Genomic DNA, 26,516 nt, shown 5'->3' with positions numbered 1-26,516 from the left:
AAAAAAAAAGCTTCTGTGTGTGTCCCAGACAAAAAGAAACAAAGATGTGGCAAAATGAAACAGGAGGAGGTGACGGCAGCAAAAGTGACTCAGACAGCTACAGCCAGACTTTATGGTCTGTAGGAGTGCCCTCAGAGCTTCCATACTCCTGATTTATTTTTCCAGGTGGCTTGAGTACCAACATAAGAAACAGGAAAAATCTGAGGGCCAGTAATGGAAGACATCTTTGTTTTGTCTCCTCAGAGTGGACTGCACACAGTGTAAGGAAGATAGGACAGCAGAGAGATATGACTCAAACTCCCTTAGATCTGGAAAGAGAAGAGGAATGGGGTGGAGAAAAAAAACAAGAGGAGAGGATAAGGAAGATAAAGAGGTGGGAGAAGAAGATAAAGATTGAGTCCCAAACTGAAAAGCCAAAGACGAGCCTTTCAGTTTTCTACAATGTAAATGACACAGAGGCAAAAACTGAGGAGAAGCAATCAGCAAAGGTTTATCTTTGCTCGAAAAACTGCTTTAATGACTAATTTAAAAACAGCTGCCAATTAATTTTCTGTTTACTAATCACTAAAGCAGACAGAAGATCAAAATATTTTTTTTAAAAAAAACTTCATTAATAAAAAGTGAACCTTTTATTAATGAAATGATACAAATCAACACAGAAGCTATATGCTAGGAATGGCAACCAACTCTGAAGCGGCACGCAGCACAAATAAAAATGAAGCAAACTAGGATAACACAGTGAATAGGAGTTTGTATATTTTATGAATGGGTACTGCAATATGCACAGGCTATATAAAGACTGTAGTATGTGGCATTGCTTTATGCCATTGTTTCTATACAAATACACATTAATAAAAAAAAGGATCATAAATGAGGAAAAATAAGAATAAAGAAGCAGGTAACAGATACAAGTGAGAGTCCTTAGAAAAAGGTCAGATGATTCTTACAAAACAGATGGCAATACAGTGATATAATCATCAGTGGTTTAATGATGTCCCAGCTTTGGGATCAGCTCTGAAAGGTGGGATCGTACCTTCCTTTCCGGATATTTCTGGAAGTGATGCAGGAAAAAGATAAACAGGGACAGCAATATTATCAACTTTGGTGTTCAAGGAGCAGTGTGATAAAAAAACAAACCACGCAGTGCAGAAAAACTGGCATTTACTTCAAATCTCACATCTTCATCTTTTGCTATCAACAAAGTAAACTCTACTGCCTGCCGGTGCAGGATCTGTCCGGGTAGATACAAGCTATAGTTATGAGATGAAGGCAAAAGATTATGACGAGCGCATCCGTTCCTCTGCATACTGCAGGCGTGCCACGGCAAAGCTAGCATGAGACAAGACAAAGCGGATAAAGCAGGCAGAAGAAAGACAATTGGGAGTCAAATCCAGCTGTGCACACTGAACTATGGAGAGACGTGCTTTCTAATAAGGGATTCTAATATGTGCACCAGTATGCCAGAGAAAACTTCAAAGTGAGCTGTTGGTGCCATGCAGAGAGGAGGAGAGGGCTGCAGAGGTCTGAGCATACCCAAACACACCCATTGAATTGCTGAGGTCAGTCTGACATGGGAGCTTACAGCAGTTTCACTATCTTGGACAAATTTACCCGAGAGAATAGCAACTAACTGTTGATTAATAAACTGGGGTTTTTTCTTGAATTAACTGTATTAAGTAGAAAAACATGCCCTCAACAAGTTCCTGTCCTCAAAAAGCTCAGCCAACAAGCCCAACCCTAATTTTGTTACTCTTCTTCAAATAGGAGTCAAATTCTAATCATCATCATCTCATGCCATGATGCAAGTTTCAGGGAAGATTTTATGTAAACAAAGCAAAACAAAACAAAACAGCAAGCTACTGAAATGCTTTCATTCGTGCCAAATCCCTCGACATACCCACAGATGGTGAACCATCTACTGCACATCCACCCGCTTTAAGAAGAAACCCACATGCTCTCTTGTGGTGAGTATGGATCAGGCTGCAAGCAGAGAAGCGTTCAGCAGCGAGCTGCAGGCAGGCATCTACGTTAGCTGACAGAAGGAACACGGCAGGCACACACAGACGGAGGTATGCCAGAGCTCTTACTTAAATCCCCAACCAGTTCCCCCCAGGATTATCGCCGCCAGCAGAATAGCCCCAGCAACCGAGCCTATGATGATATTGGTACCACTGGGACCTGTGGGAGCGAAGGAAGAGGCATATAGGCGTGCTGAGAACCAATAAGTCACTTTTTGGGTAGTTAATATACGCATTATGTACATATGGAAAATAAAATAGGCTTCATGTTCTGCACCACATACAGTCAGGTCCTTAACTATTTGGACAATTACACATTTTTTCCTCCTCTTGAAAATGAGGTGCTGCATAAAAATGGCTCCAATTTCCAAACAGTAAATCCAATAGTTTGCTAAAGTTGACAGTCGGCACTTCAATTAAATCTTGATGATTTAATTTAAATTAATCTGGTAGTGCACAGAGGTTATAAATTACAGAAAGGGTAAGGGTGTAGGTGTGTATGTATTTGATTTTCTGTTTTAAAACATTTTAGTTCATGTTCATAGATCAAAAATGAAACTTTAGAAAATCCTAGTACAACTCCAACCAAAGCTTAATTTTTCTGTTTGTTTATTTTTTAAAAATTAAATAAGTCTATTATTACTCCTCCAAGTTTTATTTTGAATTTTTTTTCTTTGTTCTGTCTCCTTTTTTGCAACCACATGTTGTTAAGCTCTGCTGGATTCACTGTAGCTGCCGTTTGTTGTTGAAGAGAAAACAAATGCACTAATTATTTATAAAAAAATTTTTAAATTAATTGTCGCATCTTTTCAATAAATTATTAAACAACTAAATATTATAAAAAGCACATCATTTTAAACAGCATGAAAGGTATGAACTTAAGATACGGACTTCAGATACGAAACCGACTTCTGCAAATGATTAGATGATCAAAAAGCAAATGAGCTCTGTTACTTTAGTGGAGCTGGCGGTGCGGAGTCTGTCTGATGAAAGGACTAAACTGCTCTGTGAGGTTACCTTTGTACTTCTCTGGGCCATCTGGCGAGGTGGGGGTTGGGATCGGGTCAAACACACTGCAGTCCTTCCCGGTGTAGTCTGGATCACAGATACACTTCACCTCGTTACTGCACGTCTGCAGGACACAGAGGACGAACATAGTCAAAGCTTTATAAATGAGATGACGTTCTAAAGTCCAAATTTGAAACAAAGGAAGCTCCGAGGTGGGACAGATGGCGGTTGTGGACTCACCCCGTGGTGGGAGCAGATACGCAAGGATGAGGATCCAGGGCAGGTGCTGAGGTTGAAGGTGGTAACGGGGAGGCAGCGACGCTCCAAACACATCATGTTCGGCCCACATGGTGTCCCATCTTCCACATAGCCCAGATCCAAGCCATCATCCAGCACTGCGTGACCACCCCTGTGGGTCAGACAGTTATGTCAAATCATGCTTACCTAATATAATAATGTTTTCATGTGCAATCTTTTCCAAAAGGCTAATTTTCTGAGTGCAAAATAGATGAAGCTGATATTTTTTCATGCCGAGGTTTTGAATTTCATCAGGCTGCCTCACCTGCAGTCCAGGTATCTGCTCTGATGGTGGATGGTCAGGCTGGTGACCTTTCCCTGCAGCTCGCCAAATCTCGGCCTGTCTGTCAGATTGGTGCAAAGCAGCAAACCACACAGAACATCCCTGATACAGGAAACCGAGAGAAGATGGAACAATAAAAGCTTAAAAATATTCCAGATAATCTAATTAATTATAGGTCACAGTTCTGTTGTTATACACAGAAAGTTATATTCACTGACTGTTTATTGCACGGCACCCATCCCTGGCCACTGGAGTGTGGACCACAGTTTCCTCTCTCTGTGCCCTCAGAGTTCAGCTTTTCATAGCAAAATCTGTCAGCTGAGTCTGGGAAAAGAGAACAAACTCGCATTTATTACAGTGAGTGTTACAATTAACTTATTAAGAAGATGTAAAACCACAGAGGTTATGGCCAAAGAAAAGCGTTAGCATGAATAGCTATTAAAGGGCAATAAAAAAATAAATCAAGAAATAAAGCTCATTATCAAATCCAAACCTACTGAAGCCCCACAGAGTCTTGCACTGGCTATCTCTGGTCTTGCAGCGACCTCCATAACAGCGACCCTGGCAGGGAAAAAGAGAGGAATTAAAGATGCAGAGCAGATAAGAGAGGGGGGGAAGAATGTGCTATTAAATATAACTGTAATTGAACTTTACTTGGCCATCTTCACACGTGTAGCCATCCAGTTTGTGGACATTATGGGGACACTGGAAGAGAAATAACATCATCTGCCTTTTTAGAGTCACTGTGGGTGTTAGATCTCTGAATTTCTCTGCAGGGTGCTCTTTTTCACCTGGCTCGAGTCTCCCGTGCAGGTCTCAGGAATGTCACAGTCATTCACAGCACTGCGGCACGTCACCCCTCTCAGCTCATACTGCAGCAGCAGAGGAGAACACAAATGTGAGACATGTGGAGGAATGGTGCACGGAAAATGAGATGGACACACAGTCAATCTGTGCTATCTAGTTAGCTCCTCCAAGTCCAAAGCTGGTCTACAGCTGTGAGCTCTGTCAGCCTCCCCACAGAATTCGAGCTCCATTTAAATATTTAATTTTGCCTCAGTTATGGAGGAAATAACAGTCCTCTGTTAATGAACCAGCAACACTGGCTGCACCTCTACCAAGATTTTATATCAGTTTGCACCATCGTAGCATTTCCAATCAGCCTGACGGAAATGCAACCTTATATTCTCAGATAAGGTATCAGCACAGGGATCTTGGGGATGGAAAGAATTATGGTTTAATGCATTAAAACAGCTTACCTTACAATCCCTGCAGCAGAGCCCATTGCTGCACATGGCATTATGGGTAAGAGTGCACTTTTTGCAGCAGTTGGCTCCACTCAGGGTGCACTCCTGCAGGGAAAGAGTGTTTTCTTTTAGGTCCTCACATCCCAAACTCATAACTAATACCTACACTTACAATCTAACACAGTATAAAGACAAAACTAGTTAAACCATCGTTGAATTAATTAGTTTATGCTCACCACCAGTGATCCACAGTCGCATTCCTCTCCAAGCTCTACATACCCATTGCCACACTCTGATGGGTCTAGGAGCTACGTGGGAAACAGACGGTAAAAACACATTTCTAAAAGGCACAATGTGAATCCATTCAGTCTATAGCAAGAGATGAGAGTTTTTCTTATATTTCTATCCCTACAAAAGAGATTAATCTTGACCTTAAGAGCCTCTGATAGTAACTGACTATCTCTCACCTTTGTGGGCTTGTTGAAGAGGCAGCTGCCTCCACCCTGCTGGAGGAAACGCAGATACTCATCTATACTACAGCGAGAGAACTTCCTTGGCAGGTAGTAGCTGATTAACACAAGAAACAGAAAATATTTAGCAATTTATCAATTAACTGAAAAATCTGTTGAAAATCAAAAGACATCTGTTTTTGCTCAGAATTCTTACTAAATGTACAGAAAGCTTAATTTATTGTTACCCTGTATCCTCCATGATACAGCCCAGCCACGGATCTGGACACCTGCAGTCACCTGGAGAAAAGAAAAACAAGCCTGTGCTGAAACTGAGGATGTGCTTGTTATACCTGAAACAGTGAGATGATGCGTTTGCTCAGTGATAAATGTATAAGAATAAGCTCAGTGGGCAAATTAAATGAGTGCTGTTTATTAGATTTCTTATGGTGGTGGAGGGATGATGATTTGGGCTCGTTTTAAAGCCACAGGATCTGATTATCTTGCAGTCACTGAGTCTAACATGATCTCCTCTGTATGCCAAAGTATTCTAATCTCAAATGTGAGTCCTGTGCAAGACTTTAGTTCAGCTCTACACTGAGTTTTACCAGCAGCTGTTCGCTCTTTGTTCCTTAGCATGCCGATGTTCTGACCAAGACTCTGAGACAATGTGATGGCCATAGGACCCACACTGCCAAACTGAAGAAACACACAATCAAACACGCTAATAATTATCCTCACAAATATCAATATTTAGAAGTTTAGTAGACAGTAGAGAGCACAAATGTCACCTCATTGATCCCTCCACCCCGAGTCAACGAGCAGATGCCCCCAATGTAGGCTGCCTCGCTGCGGCTGCTCATGAACGTCCTCCCACTGTGGCAAAGACAAGACTGTTAGGAGAGAAGGAGAGCAAGCCGGAGGAGGATGAGGACAAGAAAAGGAAGACTCACGAGAAGAGATGCACAGCATCAACGCGCTCCTTGATGCTCTCCTTCCTGTACTTCATGAAGTCACGCAGGGTGAGCAACGGGTCATCGCCGACAGCGACCCTGTTTTCAGACGACCAGGTTTCCATGGCTACCAGGACGATGCGAGTGTTGAGCTGCTCCTTGTAGATCTAAAAGAGATAATCAGCACGTGATTGTGCATCCTCACCTGGTATGTAATCAATCATTTAAGTGTCCAATTTCTGTGAACAGTTGCAGTAGACCCCTCTGAAAGGAAGAGGGTGCTGTGGGATAAGGCTGTGGACTAGTTCCTTCTTTATAATAGAGTACAACAGCTCAGTCTCAAAGAAAAATAGCTCGTCTTAGATGGTTCTGTCTATTCTTTTAATGACAGCTTCATGAAGCTGTGTAAATTAAATTTCCATATAAAATCTTTTGTCAAAGCTAAATTTGTCATGGTTTAGGTAGGAGGTCATTCAGTATTCATACATATTGGAGGAATATGCAAATCACTAATATTCCCAGTGCAGCTGGTTAAAGATGCTTCAGCTAGACCGTAACATGTAAACCATCTTTCACTCATCCTGGCAACGTTTCCAATGTAACCTTTTGCCGTCTACCTAAAAATCCCTGTCAGAGCTGGTTAACTCCAGATAATTCCATCTGAAATCTTTGGATACAATCTGTTACGCTTAAATGTGCTATATTAATTCATATTTATGAATAATAATGATTTAAATTGTGCAATATTGCATATAATGGAGACAGTTGTATCCATCTACTTCAGTGGTGAAGAAGGAAGGCAACAGCTGGTTGCCACAGAAACCGTCACTGTTCCCAGCCAGTGAAGGGTTTCACAAGCTGAGGACAAAAGCATGGAGTGATTTTTTTTTTGCTCTTCAATTGGCTGTTTTAGAGGATAATCATATGCAATCAGCTCCATTCCACACACAGCAGGAAAAAGGTTTTTATATAAATGATACAAAAGGCTCACAGTGAGTGCTCTGAGGTTTCTGACTGTAAAGGTTCATCGCTTTACTCCGTTCATAATAAACATCTCCAAAATAATTCATCCTCCACTATAAGCACCATTTGTCCTACTTAAAATCTAAACATGCAACATTTTCACTTCTGTTTGATGTGCAATACTCTGCAAAAGTCTTGGCTCAGCCCTCATTTCTTCATATTTTAACAGGAAAATGGGAAATAAATGGGCCATTTATTGAAACATGTGCAAATACACATGCAAAAATAGTATAAAAGGTAAAAATAAAGTTTGAGAGTGAATATGATTATCTTAACTCTTCAACACAGGCTGAACTCTACTAGTCAAGCTTTCCTGTGATTTCTTTAAGTAGCCTTCAGAAATATATCACCAGGCTCATTGAGGACAAAAAAAAAAAGCTCCTCTTTGGATGTTGGCTGCTTTTTGTTCTATTCTGTCAAAAAAATTCCCATATTGCTTAAATAATGTTGAGGCCCACTCTGTGGAGGCCAGTCCATGACTGATGGTGCTCCTTTGTTTGCTTTTTCTATCCAGGTATGCTTTTGCTGCACTGACAGTATGTTTGGGATCATTGTTATGCTAAGAATTTAGGCCACTGTCAATCAGAGTAAAAAAAAAAAAAAAAAAAAAAAAAAAGCTACAAATGGCTGTAGACACTCACTGTTGTAGCTCTCTCCACCTCCTCCGTACATACTGATCATATTTTTGGTTCAAATTAACAAGATTGAATTCATCCCATTTCTTAAAGACATGACTTCCACATACTGTGGCTACTTCTTTTGTCCTCCACTTTTCCATGCCAATCCCATTTTTCAGTTGGCAGCTCTTTGAGAATCACCTTGTTGGTGCAAAAATACTATTTTATGTCTGTCAAACTGATATTTTTGACACTTTTAATAGATTAAACTAAAGAAATTATAACAAATTATGTGCTTTAGCAACAGACTGCTAGTAACAACATGCCTAAAGACACCATTTAAGATACCTCTTTGGTTTTTTGCTAAGCTGTCATGTGTGTAGACACATCCCTTGATTAAGGTGCCATTTTTTATGCTTGAATGATTTATGGGTGTTAAACATTCCTCTCAAAAAGGTCAGATACATGAAAAAGAGTGAAAAAGCAGCCAATGTCCAAAGAAAACCTATTGCATTTGAGAAAAAGAAATAATAATGGACATGGCTTAAAAACAAAGTCACAGTAAAATGGCTTGTAGGACTTTCCCCAAATACAAAACGGCAGCTGTCCAACTCAGAAATGTTTCATCTGCCAGAAAAGCCTCTGAAATGTGGCAGCAGCCATAAAGAAAGCTTGAGAGCCCCTGATTCAATATGAGGGAAGCCATGCTTAAAGAGAAAACAATCAAAACATCAAGAACTCAAAAACATTTAAAAACTTACAGATTTTTTGTTACATTTATACCATCTACGCCTGTCCTTTAAGCACTGAACATCAAAGGTTTTATCTGCTGCAGGGCTTAAAACTATTCTTATTAAAAATATAAAAATAAACTCCTCACCAAATCTGCCATGTTCACCACCGATTTAGAAAAAATCTTCGTCTGCGTGGTTGACCGGCGTAACTGCACAAACTAAAAAGAGAAGACCATGTTACTGCAAGACTCACAATCAATTATTATCACTCCTGTTACTCAAACAAGGCAAAAGAGAACTTGTGGGAGCTGCCGGGTTCACAGATACCAGTTCATAATCGTTGACCACCATCAGCTCGATGTACTTGGTCTCAATCTGGACGGTGCGTTGGCCTCGCCTCACCTGGAAGAGGGCAAAATAAAATCCACAGAGCCAGACGTTTGAGCGTGCTGTCACTTTAACCTTGATACAAGATAAACAGACAGAACACCACAACACACACACATCACAAAACCAGCAGGTGGAACTATTACTCACACTGCATGCGTGCACACATGCTGACACTGATGAAACTCTAGAGTGTGTCCTTGAAAAGGCAACACAACATGGAGATCATTCATTCATAAGCAGATTTTAGTTACTTGTGCCTGAAAAGATCGACTTCAGCGTGAGCATGATTGCTTTAGATGTTTGATAGAAAGAAAAAAAAATGGCTCTGAAAAATAAATGTGCTCAGGTGGGTTTTCTTTGTTTTTTGTTTTTTTTTAAATACTCAGACCTAAGTACAGCATGTTGAGCAAACAACTGTCATCACATTTAGATTCTAACTTTATTATAGTGTGATTAGTCCAGAGAGCACGAGACTGACTTATCTCAACTGAAACCAGCTTTGCACTCATGAAAGAGCCCATTGATCACAGGTAAAAATGGGGTTTGCTGCCACTGAAGGTCATTTTTTAATTTGTAGTACTTTGGATAATGTTGAAAGATGAAAAGTTACAGGCAAAAAATCATTTTATTACAGTTGTTTTTAAGTCTGCTCTGAGTTAGCCTGAAGGATGCATACAGACATCTGTGCAAAGCCAAACATTCACCCTGTGAAGGTAAAATTAATGAGGAACCATAAAGGCTGTCGCCCAGACAGACATCTCTTCAACTTCACACCTTCACTTCTTTGTACGAGTCTACAAGTCAAAACAGAGTTCAAATTTATTCCAGAGGTGTTGCCTCAGAATTTCTCTCTCTTTTTTTTTTCCTAGGACTGTTTTTAATCAGAATTAAAAATGAGTCATATCATCATCTGACTTATTTGTAAAATATTAATTTCTCCTCACTGATGATTCTCTGTTGGTGACTCTCTCAGCATTGCTGCTGCCAACATGATCCCAGCGGGCCAACTGTGTGTTTGGAGGTGTGTGTGCAGATGAAGAATCAGAGCTTGAAGGAAAACTGACTTGTCTTCTTGAGCGTCGAAGACCTTCTGTGAGTATCGGCTTTTCTTCGGTAGACCAGTTGACTTCATCGCTTAGCTCGCCATCCTCTTCGCTTTGCCTGCGTGACTGCATCTTAGCCTCTGTGCTGTTCATGGAGCATCCTGCAACACATAAGCAGACACCACTGAGAGGGAAAAGTGGCTGTTATCATTCCAGTGATGGATGCAACCATGTATTTTAGTCCAGTGATCTGCAGGAGAAATCAATATCAGAGCCCGTGGTAGGGAGAGCAGAAAAAAGGGGAGCGCATGAGCACAAATGGAGAGAGTTAGGGGTGAAGAGGCACAGAGGAACAGGAATGAGCGGGGAGGTGACTCCAGAGAGGAAGAGTAAGGGACAAATGGGCGAGGTGGAGAAGGAACGCAGCCAAATGAGACGTTTAGGAAGGGCGTGGAGGACAGATGGACAACCTGAGGACTCTGAACGTGAAGGGAGTGAAGAAGCAGAACCAAACAGGGGCTTGCATTACAGAACATTTGACTGCATTAGATAACTGTCAAGGACAAAAGTGTCGTCTCCAAACAAGGAATAGCACCAGCCTTTGAGGTTTAGTAACAAACTGCGTCTCGTCAGGGTTTCATCAAAATAAGATCCAGATTTTTAAATGTATCTTTTTCCCCACCACTAACAGCTCCTCATAGTGAATTTCTCTATCATTAAACCAATGAGAGCTTATATGAATACTGACATTTGGAAATTACTGTACGAGAAAAAAAACGAGAGGACTTACCTGGACAGGGAGGTGGAAAAAGGTCAGTGTTAGGCATTCGAAACACAACGTGGTCATTTTTCTCCTGGAGGGCGACAGGGAAGAACACAGAGGGAGAGGAAGATGGAAACAATTTAATGAATGTCAATTTTTTTCTGTAGCTGAAATGCAGCAAGGGAAGCCAACAAAGAACAAAGAACCACACACAAGCAGCCAGTCTTTTTCTTGTTTTGTCTAGTTTACTTTTTTCACTAATCAGCAAAATCCTTATTTTAAAAGAAAAAAAAATATTATCGAGGGCTGAAAAACTGCCTGAATCTTCTTTGCAGAGCCAACTGGTCTCAAAAAAAGAGGAGACGTAGAAACAAAAGGTGCAAAAGTAAATGATGCTAAGTCATTAAATGATTCTAAAAATCTGGAGAAATCTGTGGGGAAGTTTCCCACCCCACAATTAGTCCTGGATGCCTGTGATCTTCATACCCTCAACCAGCACTGCATTAAAAACAGATATGAGTCAGTTAAAGAAATCACTGCATGGGCTCAGGAACTCTTCCAGAAATAATTGTGAGTACAGTTCATTGTGCCATCCACAAATGCACAAATGCATATTAACACAGTCCTCAGGACTAAAGAGGAGCGGGACCTCTTTAGTTGTTATTAGTCCTCAGTTCAAAAGCCTGCATCCCTGATGCTATAGGAGTGCATTAGTACCTATGGATTTGGCAGCTTGTACACCTAAAAAGGTATATATAGGGTTTAGAGCAACATATGCTCCCATCCAAATGGCGTCTGTTTCAGTGAATGTCTTGCATATTTCAGCAAGACAATACTAAATCACATACTGCATCCATTAAAACAGCATGTCTTTTCAGTAGAAGGCCTAACTGCAGCCCAGACTGCTGAGCAGCTAGAATCCCATGTCAGGCAAATATTTGATCTCATTACTCTTCCAAAACTCCAGCAACTGCTCTCCTCAGTTCCCAGATGTTTATGGGATGCTGCACAGAAGTAAACATGTTCTTTTATGACCAGGGAGGAATTGAGCTTCAATCAGGTACTCAGAGGACCTGTGCTTATGTGTATATGTCACTCATCTTGGGATTTATGTGTCATAATTTTTAATGTTAAAAAAAAAAAGCAAAAAAAAAAAATTCAAAGTGAACCAGCAGCCGGTAGAGATTTGGAATAAGTGGAAATCTAAGCCTTGAAAACCTGTACTGGGATTTGATCGACAGACGTGAAACTGCAGAAAGCATTCAGTTAATGGATCTTAATGCTGCTGAAGTATTAAATATAGTTTAGAAAAACATATGCTTAAATCATAGGAAACATGAATGGACTTCTCATTGTGAACTTAAAGCTTCTGTGTGGAAAAAAAAAAAAAGTAGAAAGTGCTGATGCATATTTAATCAATCACAGGGCTGTCATAATGGCAGCAACTCCACTGGACACAGTGGTACACTTGAGCTGGGGATAAATACTTTATGAAAATGACCCATTTGAGAGAGAGCTGAGGAGAGAGGAAGAGAGAGAGTGAGGGAGTTTGAAGATGAGCTGAGAGGCTATTGATTCATCTCTCCAGTCTATGTAATTGAGCTGTACTGCGATCACTGAGCCTTAATGGAAAAAAATTAAAAAAAAGGCTCAGCCTCTTCCTCTCTAAACACTTTTATCCCACTCACATCAGTCACTCTGTTGAATCTCCATTTATTTTAAATGCAACTCTTTTAAGATCAAAATCTGAATATTTGTAAAGGGCCAAACTTTCTTTTTGTCAACTTTTCCTTCGCTCACCTGCCTCCAGCAGATAATCTGCTTCTTTTCAGACACTGGAAATGTTTCCGTGGTGGTGGATTGTGTGTATATTCAACACTTTCCACTCAGAAACTCAGAGATAGAGTAACACTGACGGTAAGTTATGGAGAGCGGAGATACTGTGAGAAAGTGAGACCTGACAAAGCAGCTCCCAAACATGATTCAAAGTCCTCTACTGAAAGAGAGTCTATTACATGTGGCCTGCTTAAATAAATATATAAATAAAAGTGAAAGAAAAAATATGAACGCATTGTCTTTTCACATCTTTTCATGGCGTCGCCGGAAGTTACTTACCGCTCCAGTGCCAAGAGGTTCGATCCCGTAAGAGAAGTTCCCGTCAGAAAACATCCCCCTAAATAAAACAAAACGATCATGTATGATAATTGCTTCACCACTTCTTTTCTAAAATGTGTTTCTATTTATCAGAAAACAAATAGAAAGGTGGATCGGAGGAAGGTGAGACTTATTTATTTTATTTTAAACATAAATGACCCTTCAGTCTTTAATCTTGGTTCAATAATGTTGAGCTCCAGGCTCTGGGGAAGCAAATCCATAACTGCTAATGTTCTACTGTAGATCTATGTTTTTATTTGTGGTATTGCATTGTGGATAAAAATCCAATCACACTTTTCTGCTTTCATAATTAGTTAAAATTATGAAAGCAGAAATGATGAAGCCTCCAAAACCCCAGCAGAGCCTCTACCGTGTTTTATAGATGGCTGTAGAACAATGTTCCCTCTAATTTTTCATGTGTCTGAGCAAACACACAAACTCCCTGAGCAGACACTTGGACCACTGTGAGCAACAGCAGACGTGTGCACTGTGGTCACGCCAGCATTGAATCCATCCAAGTTACATGGTTTATTAAAATAATCAAATTACAGCATTTACATTTATGTTAGACTACTTTTAATTAACTGCTTTAGCCCACTTACAATGAAAATTTAAAAAAAAAAAAATCTTGTTCATGACCTGTGTAGTATGTTAACACTACTGAAGGTAAAAATAACTCAAACTCCAATTCAGCAGTCGCCTCATTGTTCTGACACACACAAAACTATTGACTACACTACACACTAACTACACAAGATTTGCGCAAATCTCTCACATCTCAAAACACGCCGTCATTCCTACAATTTCCCCCTTCCTAAACAATAAATGCCATGTTGCCATACCATTTTTTGATTGGTCGACATGGTACATTTTTCGACCAATAGGAAAGGGTGGGGGTTTTTTGGTTTTGTCTTTGCTCACAGGCTTTCGAGCGTTTTCCTTATAAAACGCCGTTTTTACCGTTTCTTCCTGCAGTAAATATGAACAACGATCGTATTCAGGAAGAAAACCAAACATTGCATATATTTATATCATAACTCTGGTTTTACATGACCTATCAACACAATTTAAAAACTGGTATAAAGTCCACTCTTTTTCCGTCAATTGTTCCGTTTTTCCTGCTCACACCTCCAGTGGTTGTACACGTTGTCATTAACGTGGCTTCACTCTTTTTTAATTTGCATTTATCACTCAATAAGATTAGTTTCCACTGATTTTCAGGGCGTTTCGTGCATAATTTGGCATAGAAAGTCTGGCTCATTCGAAGCAAATATAAAGAAATGTGGCTCAAGACTTTTGCACAGTATACTGGTGTGTGTGCAGTTGGGTTTGATTTTAAACAATTAAAATCATTGCTTGGGTTCTCATTTGTTGTAGTGACTTAATCTGAAATGTAGCCCCACAGCGTTGGACTCACTGCAGGCCGTGGCAGGTTGACAAAGCAGCCCAGGACCCCGGCACTCCTCGTATTCGCCCGTGGTAGAAGCAGTGCTCCCCTCCCTGAAACCAAACAAGAGGTAATAGTGAGACACTGATACTGTCATCATCCAGTAACATGTACATGTCAAATTTCAGAAAATGAAGCCAACACCGTCTGCGAAGCCCTCGATGCCACTGATCTTTTGGCCCATATATACATAGGTAGGTATTTTCTGTCAGCGTGAGGCCTATGATCAACCAGGAGGGTTGTCTGAAGGAGATCAGTGACTACTGTATGATTTGGTGTCTGGGGAAACCTACACCTGCTGCAGCTGCTACAGCTGAGTAGAGTTTCAGCAAGGGAAAGGAAGTGTGCATAACAGAGTGTGAGTGGGTATGCATCAGAATTTCCTAATTCACTGGAAGATAGCGTCAACTACAGCTATCTGAAGCACAAAATTCATTAAAGTCAAGGTTGAACCCATTTAAGTTGAAAATGAACAGGTGTTTTATAAGGAACTGCTCAAGTCCATCAGCTGGGAAGTACACAGGATCTCAAACTGTACCCATCACTCACACAGACACCTGACATGGGCATATTAGACAGACACAACGTCAATGATGTATTAGTTCACATGCCTCTTGATCCATTACATTTCACAGGTTACTGTAATGTGTAAAATACAGAAAGAAAGTGATATGCTTTTCTGTCATTTTGTGGCTGTAATGTACAAATTACCGTAATGAGAATTAAAATCCACCAAGAAGACTTAAGACTTACAAGCGATCCTATCCAGAACAAATGAATCTTGTCGATCACCAAATGATGAACTCCTTCCGTTCAGGAGTATCATGACTTAGCACTTTGCTAATGGTAAATGGACTCAAAGCACTTCCTACTACAAGTCTTATTCACACTAAGCACACATATATTCATACAGTGTTTAAATAAATGCTTAAGCAGTTTAGCTCAAATTCACATGCACACTCTCTGATGGATGCATCAGGGGCAACTCGGGGTTCAGTATCCTGCTCAAGGATAGTTTAACACATAGACCGGAGGAGCTGGGGATCAATTCGCTGACCTTCCGATTGTCAAACAACCCGCTGCACCACCTGAGCCACAGCTGCCATGAATATGGAAGTTAATATTGTTCAGTACATCAGGCACAAGTCTTAATAAAGGTTACACCGTGAAAACATGCTTTTAGTACTGATGGTTTAAGTTTTAAGTTGACTTTGTGCTAAGCTAGCCGTTATGCTAGTTGTTTGAGACAACTATGAAAAGTATTTTTTCCCTTTTTGGCTCCGTATAAATGTCAGTGATTGCAGATGTCCTGGACATGTGCTGTGGTTGTGAGCAGAGCAGCCCCACCAACCGTTCTGTTTGCAAGCGGCATACAATGAGAAGAAAGTTTAAAGGAAGGGACAGTAGCAGGGTATGCAGCAGAGGGTATTTTAATGAGGAGAAAAGCGGTCACTTCATGGAGCTGCTTTGAAATGCAACTCTGGAAAGAGAATTAATGAACTTGTCATTTTAAATCATGTGTATACATTTTTTTTCTGCTAAAAATAATTATAAAAAAGCTATTTTGAATTGACCCTAAAAATCACAAGAACCTTTTTACCCCATTGTAAAGAATGCAATGATTTAATAAACTGAAGATAATAATGTCTCTAATTTCTTAATGCATGTTCATAAAATTAGAGACTTCAAATTTGGAGCTTGCAAGAGAGATGGAAAAAAAGGTTATATTAACACAACAGAAGCAGAGATATCTGATTTTCAGTCACTGGATCCTACATATTCAAACATGCAACTTTAAAGTGTTTCTCCAGACAGTCTGCCTGATAGACCTATACATTACACACCATCTATCAGTCAGCTGACACCACTTAATTTTGTTGATTCATCTGGAAAAATTCCCCCCAAAACTACAGACAGAATCTACAAGAGCTACAAAATAAAAAAGGTTCTAAAGGCTGATGAACTGCTTGTATGCCCCTCTAATAAAGGATAAAATTAGCTCTGATAATGAGTGACTGTCTCAATCCATAGCCAAGTTGGCAGAACCACTGGAAGGAGCAACCTGTACACCTCACTGCCAGGTAACTCCACCTGATTATTCATAATCGCCTAAAAGGATCCAACTGAACGATCATGTTTTGGACGTAGTGTTTGTAATCTGCGTCTCGCAGTACAGGAACGATCAGATTACGACAATCTGAGAGGAGACTGGCTACTGTCAGTCAAGTGACACGAGCATGGTTTTAAATGTGCGAGCTCAAAAAAGTTGAAGGAACAAAGAATTTCACAAATAATAATCATGCATGCTTTAACAGAGACAATGGAAATTAAAGTTATGTGTTTTGTTTGCAAATACCTGGAACTCAGGTGTGCGTGTGTGCGCGCGTATGCATGCATGTGACTGCGAGAGAGTCAGTTTCAGGTGTTTGTAATGAACCCCAATAAGTCATGTCTGCTACCCGATCCTGTTGTCATCCAGCACGGCCGACAGATCAAAAAGAAAAAGGGGCAACTTGGAGCTGCTGTTCTTCATGCTTGGCCGACCTTTATCTGAGCTCCAGCTCAAAGCTGAAAGCTCACAGAGAGATCCTGTCATGTCTAAGTTATCTCTCAGACACATGACATCCTTGTTACTTTTCAAAGACAAAGGGCATGTGTAATGTATTTTAACTGACACCGAGTATTACTTTCACTGCAAGGTCATTTCAACTGATCTTCTCGAAGGTGGATTAAATCTTCACAGGTACATCTGCACACACAGTCGGGCTACTGTTGATGACAAATTAATGATCAGTCTGGTTGTCTGTCAGCTACAAAATCATCATTCAGTCCAAAGTCAGTCACACGTGTCTCTTTTATCCCTCGCCACACATGAGCTTTATATGAGGCTCGCTCTCTTGGAGCAGAATGCTGTCTGGCATTTTATTCTGATTCAATTAAACCAAAGAAGGAATGGAAACTGCTAACTCTTAAAGGCCAACAGTTACGTGTGATTAAACTAAGATGAGGTCTCCATGTAAAAAGTTGTAATCTCATAGTGTTCTGACCAGATTTATTCAAGGCTTCAGAAAAGACATTAGCTTAGAAAAGTTCTGCATCAACGTAACTAAACTATCTCGGCGTTGTCTTCACGAAACCATAGAAACACTATATATAAATAAAATTTAAAGGAAAGAACATGTCTAGGGTGGGTCCACAAGGTTAGCCATTTTATTATACTGCATGAAATGATCCTCCCACAGTCCAAATACATGCATTTAATAGGGTATGGTCAGCTGGTGATTCTACATTGCTGGGACTCTTATTCAGATTGAGTTCAGCCCTCCACAACAGTCACAGTTTCTCATGCAGATCACTACAACCGCCCCATGAAAGACTGGGACTGCACCAATAAGCTTAAAAAAGGCAAATAATTAATTTTAATATTGAGCGAAAGTGAATCCAGGTTATTAGAGAGGGATTTCACAACAGCCACAGTTTCTCATGTGGCCTGCTGGGAAAAATTACGGCCTAACTCCTCCCCTATTTACAACACCATAAAAAAATCAGTCAGTCAATCATTTTCATTCGACAGCCAACAGCACGAAGAGGCCAAATAATGCTGTAGCATGGGCATGTACTAAGCGCAACTTGGGCGTTTCACTCACATGTAAACATCATGGTAGTGCTAAAAGGAAACATGAGAAATTCCGACTTCACTGGCAATAATAAGCTAATAAGGAACAGCAGCTTGCTATATAGATTTATATCCAAAATTAAGGCTGTGAAAATCAACATTAAACTTTTACACTGATATATAATTTCAGAGATCAGCTCAAAGCTAACAACAATAAATTAAACAGTGCTTCCTTCCAGACATTAGAGTAAGTCCCAGTATTTTTATGAAGCTTATTTACATGCGGCATCAGTTCTAGTCTGTCGAGGACTAAAAGAACATTCATCATTCATACCGAATAGTGAAGCAACTCACAGCACTTAGCAAGTTAATAAATAAATAAAAGGTAGGATTACGAGACTAAATGGAGGAAATCAAATTGCCTGACACAGCAGGCACACACTGACTGTCAGGGACTGAGGATGCTTTTCAGAGTTGCACTTCACGTGATGTCCACTCACTCTTCCATTTAAACCACACTGAAATTTTATTAGTGCTGGAAGGACAGCGACAAGTGAACTATGACGTTAAAACCGAGAAATTGTATGAATGAAAAAGGAAAAGAAAAAAAACAAAACTGCTTGCACTCACAAATTGAGACAGTCATGTCCTGCAGAAACAACCGTACTGAACTTGACATAATCAGCTGTAACAGAATTAGAAAAGCTGGAGTGCTTGATGTCTGGACTCAGCATTGTTCAGAGTCTGAGAGCAGTGGGTGGGTGGCGGGGTATGAAATAATAGGTACTAATGTAAAGTGAAAAAGAGGACTGGAAAGAACAAAAGCATTACGTTTTAGAGTATTTAAAATCATGAGGAAAAACAATTTCCTCCAGATACGTTAAGCATCTGGTGCTGGCAAGAAGAGACAATTTTACAGTATTAGGAGAAACATTAACCGACTTAAGAAGAAGGAATGCAAATCAATCTAAAAGACTCCCCATTTCTCCCTGTGTTTCAGAGAAGCTAATTCATCAGTCTTCAGGGTTCATTTCACATGCAGTGTTGCTAGCTGATAGTCTGTCGTAGCCCGTTGTGCATTAATCAGTCTGGCAATTATATCACCATTTTATTACGACAATTAGAGTAAAACAGCACATATCAGAGTGAAGTTAAATGAAATTTCCCATTGACAACCCATTTGTTTTCAGGTGAACACACTAACCCAGCACAAGGAAAAAAAAACCTTTAGTAATGGTTGATAATAAGTTTTATTTAAAAAAAAAAAAAAAAAAAAAATCTGCTGGCAATGTTAGAACTCAAAAACGCAGCTCATGTCAATTCCAACCATCGTTATTCATAATTTAATTTCTCTGTTAGCTGTGTGTCACTGAGATTACATCTGAATGAGACAGTCACCAGCTCAGCAGAATAACCAGGATCCACAGGGGCCAATGAGAAAAAGGTGACACACAAGGACAGGCAATTTACTGGCTTCCCTGTAAAACTAAATAAATCAGTATAGAGCAGATGGAAAGGGGAGGGGCCTGCATGAACGTTCTTAGTGCTGCTTGGAGGCAAAAAAATGAAGCAGTTAAGACATAGAAATCTAGTGACTAAATTAATCTGACAAAAGTACTAATTAAATTAACATTTTAGATGTTTTTTTTAACATTTCATAACATTTATTGACTACAGACCAGACGACTACTACTACTACTACTAATAATAATAATCCCGCCTTATGTATTATAATTTATAAAGGGTACCAAAAAAAAAATGGTGGAGCCGCTGGACAAAATAAGAAAAAACAAAACAAAACAAAAAACGAATACATTTTTTACCATATTCATAACTCTTTTATGGGCTTTTCAATAACAATAAATGGCATTAAACCTGTTTTTAATCTAAGTGTATTTCTAGATTAAATTCTAATGTGATTATTTTACGGTGTTCCCCAGGGATCTATTACCGGGCCACTATTAATCAAATTAGTGCAGTAATTATTCAACTCCATTTCTCTCATTCCGTGCTCAAATTGGATTATTATTATAAGAATTGTAATTTTAACATAGTTGGTAGGAAAAAAAAAAAGTGTAAACATGTAAGGTCTGTCAGACTTTGTATCTTTGGGGTCAGCAACATTACCAAAACTCAATTATTAATATTATTATTTTTAATAAAGTCAAAATCAAAATTATAAATTGAATCTTTAAAAAAAACCCAAAACACTTAGAGTATGACATAAATTTATTTATGGAATACTGAGTCATTTAAAAAGTGATAAATGACATCAAACTAAGAGAGACATTGGTCTGGCTGTGTGGTTAATTTAATGATCTTACTTCATTTTGATTAGTGAATAGTGTTTCATATTGAGACCATTGATAAATCTTTATGCCTCCTTCCTGCACTATTTAATTATTTGGCCTTTTTATTTCTTTGATTTTAACCCGTTGAAATAATCTTCAAATGTAATGTCTGTGCCCGGATTATCCAAAGGTCATGGCAGAAGGTGGCTGTAAAATCTGATTTAATCCTTTCTGGAAATGCACATGATTTGAATTCCCCTCATGACACAAAGTAGGCCCACACTGGTACTGCTGCTGTCTGCTGGTTTCCATGGCAACCGTCTACCAATTGGTCAGGTGGTTCTTTGGCAGAGAGGATACAGACAGAGAGACACCGTCTCGCAGAGGCTGTCGAGAGTCAAGCTGTCTGCCCGTCTTGGATTTATTAAAGGCCATTTTGCTCAAATTTATAATTCATGACAGAGAGGGCCATGTCAACAATCTAACCATCAGGGCTCATGCAGCTGTAGCCAGAAAGGTGTTTTTGGACACCTTTCCACAGGTCCAGGATAACGTGTGGACCTGATAAGCTGAAGAGTTGTTATGGAACAACACATCTGGGCTAGCACATATTTTGCAGTCATTTACACTTATTTCTAGACGTTCAAACACATGCTTTTTAGGCATTTCTGGACTGGACAAAAAAAAAAATAACGTTGTGTCACTCAATTACTGATTCTGCTTGGTTTAATTCAGGTGGAATACTCAAAACTGGGATGGAGAACCATAATGTTTCTACAAACAGCCACAAAAATCATTTTCAGCCTCAATTGTTTGATGTGAGAGCGTTTACTGTCAAAGCCATTGTCAGCAGGATGTTACTTTGCTAGGTTGCAGGAGGTTGAAGTCAATCCCAGCTGACACTAGGCAGTCAGTCACATGGCCGACACAAAGACAGAAAAGAGTCATGCTCACATTCACACCTAGTACCAATTTGGAGCCATCAAAAAACCCAACCTCCAACTCCTTGGACTGTTTTTTTTTTTTTTTTAATTTCAGGGCAGGTGTAACTACGATTATTATTAATTATGAACACATTTGCCACGGTGTTAAAACTGTTTCTGTAAACCTACCATATTCTGTGACAGCTGGCCATCTTCCTCAAAGTGACGCTCGACATAGTCTGTAGACAGCAGATTGCTGGAGTGTACAGATTGAGAAATATTAGGAGCAAAAACAACAAAAAGTGCTTAGAAATGCTTAAAAAAAAGGACCTAGTACTGAAGTAATTCTTTTACAAGGGTTTCGATTTTTGCTTACTGGTCCTTTCATAGAAATAAATAAAATCAGTGTCACAATAAGTATTAAAAGAGGTGTGATGTGACTTGTTGTGACTTAAACCTCACTACAATATTAGGACACTTTACTTCAGTGTATTGCTTGACTAGGTCTGAATATGGCTACACCATCTGTTATTTATCAATGTTTAGCCAGCACCCACTTCGTGTAATATGATGTGTGAGTCTGAACATAGTTATGTCAGTAATTGCAGTGAACCACTTAAAGTGATGTTTAATGGACCTGAGGTAAGCTTTGCAGGTGTGCGGTGACTTACTGGTTGAGCTCCAGGTCGAGTATGAAGGCTGTACCAAAGGCTTTTACCAAGAAGCTGCTCTGGGCCAAATGGATGGGCTAAAAGAGAGTGAGGGAAGGGGAAGGAGGAAGGAGTGAACACCAAAGAAGACATAAATACTGTAAAGAAAATGACGGCTGCAGTTAATAACTGAATTTAAAATCATTTCTCATTTATGGTGCCTTAAAGAGAAACAGTCTGGAACACTGCAAACATTTGATCTTAATTTCATCACTCTCAACATACATACATAATACTCTGTACACAATTTGTGCTGCCCTGTAACCAAAACAGAACAAACCCAAATGCAATGTTGCTAAGATCTTAAAGATCTAATTGCTCTCATAAACATAATTCTGCTCGTTCAGGAGAGCCTCTCGAGTCACAAATGTACTCCTTTGGATGAGGGAACGTTCTCAACACCGCAGAGCGGTGGCAGCATCTGAGCCAGTGTAGCACATGTGCACATTATTCTACCCAATTAGGAGAATTGGATGAATATTGGATCTGATCCGACCAACTAATTAGCTGACCTCTACATTTGCTGATCTTTTAGTAACGTGTGCTGATGTCAAATTTAGTGTGCAGTATGGGCATTTTTCTTCTTTTTAACTTTAAAAATATGGTCAAAATCTAACGCAGACACTTTTTGCTGTTTCACAAATTCACCTCGGAGGGTTTTACATTTCAAACGAAAGATGATACCTTATAGACCCTGGATAGAGACTAAAACTTGCTTACAATAAAAGGATTATCCTTATAAGTAGAGCGGATATGCAGCAGAAGCTATAGGTGGCAGAGGAAATATAAGCAGCAAAATTACAATACGAATATCCTTTTTTACGAATGTTTTCCCAGAGGAGACATCTTATCCACCCAGCGGCGTTTGGATAAAATTCTGTGCTGAGGGCTCACTGTCTCCGTCTAACCTTGCTCCAAGGTGAGCCCAATCCATATTAAAAGAGAGCTCTGTAGTAGCTCCCGTCAGTGCTCACTGGCCAGCAGCAAGGCAGGTCTCATTAGTAATACCCTGCACTCTCAGCAAACCACTTAGTATCAATCTAAACCTCCACTGGGTCCATATACCATACAATAAAAGACCACAACGGGGCTTGTGAGCAGCAATACAAATGCTCCATTAGCACTCTCACTATTATATTTTTCTTATTTAAATTTTGATCATAATTCAGGCCACACTACAGTTTAGTTTCACACGTTACATTGTTGTCCACAGATACAAATGGACCCACAGTTTTTTAAAACTCAGTACTTGCACCAGACTATACAGTCATACTAAAAAGGTTTTACGTACAAGGGAATAACAAAAAAAAACAAAACTAAAATAACTTAGCAGGTCTAAAAATTCAGTAACTACAACCTCAGATGAACTGAGAAAAACAAAACAAAAAACATAACATTAGACTAGAGTGGAGACGTTTGGCCGTAATGCACAAAAACCAAACACAGCATATCAACACTAACACCACATACCACAAGCACAGTGGTGGAGGGGTGATGATTTGAGCTTGGACATGAGGCAATGAGTCGACCGTGAACTCCTCCGTATACCAAAATATTCTGGAGTCAAATATAAGGCCATCGGTCTGGCAGCTAAAACTTGACTGAAATTGCATCAAATGACAATGACCCCAAGCACAGCAACAAATCTACAATAGAATGGTGAAAGAGATCAACACTGAAGGTGTTACAGAGATCCAGACCTCAAGCATGACCTTAGGAAAGCCGTGCATAAATGAATGCCTGAACTTCAATGGACTGACCTACCATTGTAAAGTTAGGTCAGTTAAGTTATTGCATCTAAAGGTGATTCTACAGCAACTGAATCCTGGGGTGCACCTGGTCTTTCCACACACTGCTTCTCCATTTTGGCTTAGTGTTTCTAAACTGGTTTTATTATGTCCTCATACGCAAAACCTTAGAACTGAGAATGACTGTGTGTACTGTTACTTAAAGTGGAGCTTTACTCATTAAAAATATTCTCATACTTTCACTGGATATGAGCACTGGATTTCATAGCTATGACTCACAGATCAAATAAGAGTTTTTCATTAGGAAGGCCCACATTGTCCAAAGTCAAACTCAGAGCATCAGGTCACAAGTGCGATCAGCACTTTTAAGACTTATTTTTGGCTTTTATTGGCAGCACAATAGCAGACAGGGAAGCAGAGGAAATAACATACAGCAATTGTAGCTACATTTTGTACCCACAATTGAAAACCGCCCTATTGTAAGTTTTAAACCGGCCACTTGATCTGAACGCCAGCATTAACGTTTTTCTAAACTGGGAGAAATCCCAGACTAAAATCTTTTTTCCAGTTCGTAATTACAAATTTAAAGCTGGGGACAGTTTTACAGCAACATTAAGGGGAGTCTGCAAAGCTTTTCCTTGTTTTTGGTTTTTTTATGCTGTGTATATACTTCAAATACTCACGTCAATGTGTGTACAGGTAAGAGACTAAAGGTCAGACTTCACACGGGTCTAAACATAGCAGCCCCGTCCACCTGGTGTTCAAACCTTCTATTTGAGAAGGGCAACCAGCTCAAAGTGTGGAGCTACACCTGCACGATTCAGACAGATGAACTAAAGGGATGCACAGCTGCCTGGTATAAGTTAAATAAAGATTATTTTGAACTGAGAATCATGCAAAGCTACTTTGGTAGAGCCCAAGACTGAAAATATGAAGCTGGATACAGGAATAATAGGCCCACTTTAAATCCTTACGATGCATAATCACAAAAAACAATCACTGTGCAGCGATCGGCAGCTAGCACAGTGTAAAGTAAGCCTGCTGATTGCATCTCATATCTAAATTCAAGTCTAAGGGCACCTCTGGTATCAGCAGAAAGAGATCACGAGACAACACGCTGACCACAAGGGGCACATCAAGGTCAAACCCATGTCATATCCACTGACCTGACAGCCGCTGACTGACAGCGTTTACAGCAAAGGCAACAAAAGAGGACAGGTAGAGGTGTGAAATATCATCTGATGAGGCCGAAAGGAGCAAAAGGCTGAAGTTGAGGGGGTGGGATGTGTTTTATCTGCCTTTTTAATGCCCTGGTGTGTGTGTGGGGGGTGGTGTAAATGTGACAGACAGATGACTTCAGGAGAGAAGGCATAGAGGGAAAAACAAGCTTGACAGAGAGCAGATTTATTACACAGTTTCCATCTTTTCTCTGTAGCAAATAGCAAAGGTTGGTTTACACTGTCAGTGTCCAGCTTTATGCACAGTAAACTAATCTGAAATTAATACAGCCTGGTTACATATCATGAAGATGACCCACATCAGCAAAACTATAACTAAAAATGTGAAAATTTTAATTTCAGTCTGCTAAGAGCAGTTAACAGACACGCTTTCTACTCTACATTTTTAAGATTTTCTGCATCATTGATGAAACTGTTCCTGCTGGATGTTTGACTAAAGGCAGTGTTAGAAAACATCTTGGTGGGGGGGGGGGGGGGGGGGGGGTCTACAAGGTCTACTCTTGATGTCTTTCTTGTCTTAATCTGATCTCAATGTGGGGAAAATGTAGAAACTAATATTTATGGAAATCTAATGACGATAAATGACGTGTTCAGTTCTGATGGTTTGGACAACAGGTGTAAAAACAACAACAAAAAAGGCGGTAACAAAAGCAGGCAAAGCTCACCTGCTCACCGGCTGGGTGGTTCTTGACCCGGGTGTCCAGTCGGCTGTGCAGGAGCTCTTCCTCAGTGTGGATCTGCTGCAGGAGTCGCTTGGGCTGAACGACCTCCTCCGCGGGCGGCAGCCTTCCCTCCGGACTCCCCCATTCTCTCAGAGCTGCAGAGGACACGCACACAGGTGGGGCGAAAAGGTCATTTATAAGTTTTACTTACCAGAATCAACAACTGGCCGTGAGCTTCTTGATGTCCCTACTTATTTATTACATCGCGAGTATTTGGCTCTGTGTTTGAAGCGTGGGAACCTCTTACCTGTCTCGGCGTACCGTGCGTACACTGTAGCGAACAGCAGGCATCTCACCGCGAGCATGATGCTCACATAGTCCCAGTGATTTCTTCCGTGCAGCGCCGTTAAATGAACCGACACCAGCCGTGAGCGGAGCTGTAGCAGGACTCTTGTTGTTGTTGTTGACAGTGAAAACAAACACAGCAGCTTGGTGCCTTCACGTTGTACGCCCGCATTTCTCACTCCCTGTCCGCCTGCGGCGCTTACAAACACCTTGAAGGGGCTCCTCCTCCTCTAGGCTGGGGTAACATGGTGTTTGTGTGTCCGTGTTGCCCTGAGCTGCTTGGCTTCACACACCTGTCTGCCGGCCTCGTTACTGAGTGAGGCTGCGCGAGGAAACAAGCGGCACGTGGGGCGTGACGGGACCACCCACACACTAATGGATCCAGCACTCGGGCCCGGGAGCCCGAAGGGAAACACCTGATATCACCGTCAAGATTCAGGCATTATTTTAAGGACTTCAAATGCATGCCATCCATCTAATGCACTTCAAACAGTGGTTTATTATTTATAATGCAGATGAGCTAAGTGTATTTTCTTTGCCCTGTCGATTAGAATAAT

General features: G+C 40.2%; 1 protein-coding gene across 2 annotated transcripts; it reads right to left on the bottom strand.

Annotated features, from left to right (window-relative positions):
• Positions 1-4: 4 nt before the first annotated feature.
• Positions 5-26,261, bottom strand: adam11 (ADAM metallopeptidase domain 11). 2 transcript variants are annotated; one of them, XM_080873332.1, is made up of 27 exons: positions 25,922-26,261; positions 25,618-25,769; positions 21,928-22,004; positions 21,446-21,512; positions 14,397-14,479; positions 12,941-12,998; positions 10,853-10,916; positions 10,084-10,223; positions 8,957-9,031; positions 8,776-8,847; positions 6,256-6,422; positions 6,094-6,178; positions 5,911-6,001; positions 5,551-5,602; positions 5,321-5,420; positions 5,090-5,161; positions 4,866-4,958; positions 4,398-4,478; positions 4,261-4,311; positions 4,104-4,167; positions 3,825-3,930; positions 3,589-3,708; positions 3,267-3,435; positions 3,036-3,150; positions 2,088-2,178; positions 1,034-1,051; positions 5-308 (listed from the first exon to the last, which is right to left on the bottom strand). In XM_080873332.1, exons 1-27 carry the CDS (start codon positions 25,977-25,979, stop codon positions 293-295), a joined length of 2,337 nt encoding a protein of 778 aa, XP_080729458.1. In that variant the 5' UTR covers positions 25,980-26,261; the 3' UTR covers positions 5-292. The 2 variants fall into 2 exon arrangements, with proteins under 2 accessions (XP_080729458.1, XP_080729457.1); XM_080873331.1 differs by having other exon boundaries at positions 6-1,051.
• Between the last annotated feature and the right edge of the window lie 255 nt (positions 26,262-26,516).

The sequence above is a fragment of the Rhamphochromis sp. 'chilingali' genome (assembly GCF_963969265.1).
Source record: "Rhamphochromis sp. 'chilingali' genome assembly, chromosome: 22".
NCBI classification, from domain to species: domain Eukaryota; kingdom Metazoa; phylum Chordata; class Actinopteri; order Cichliformes; family Cichlidae; genus Rhamphochromis; species Rhamphochromis sp. 'chilingali'.
This window is presented reverse-complemented; position numbering and strand designations above follow the sequence as displayed.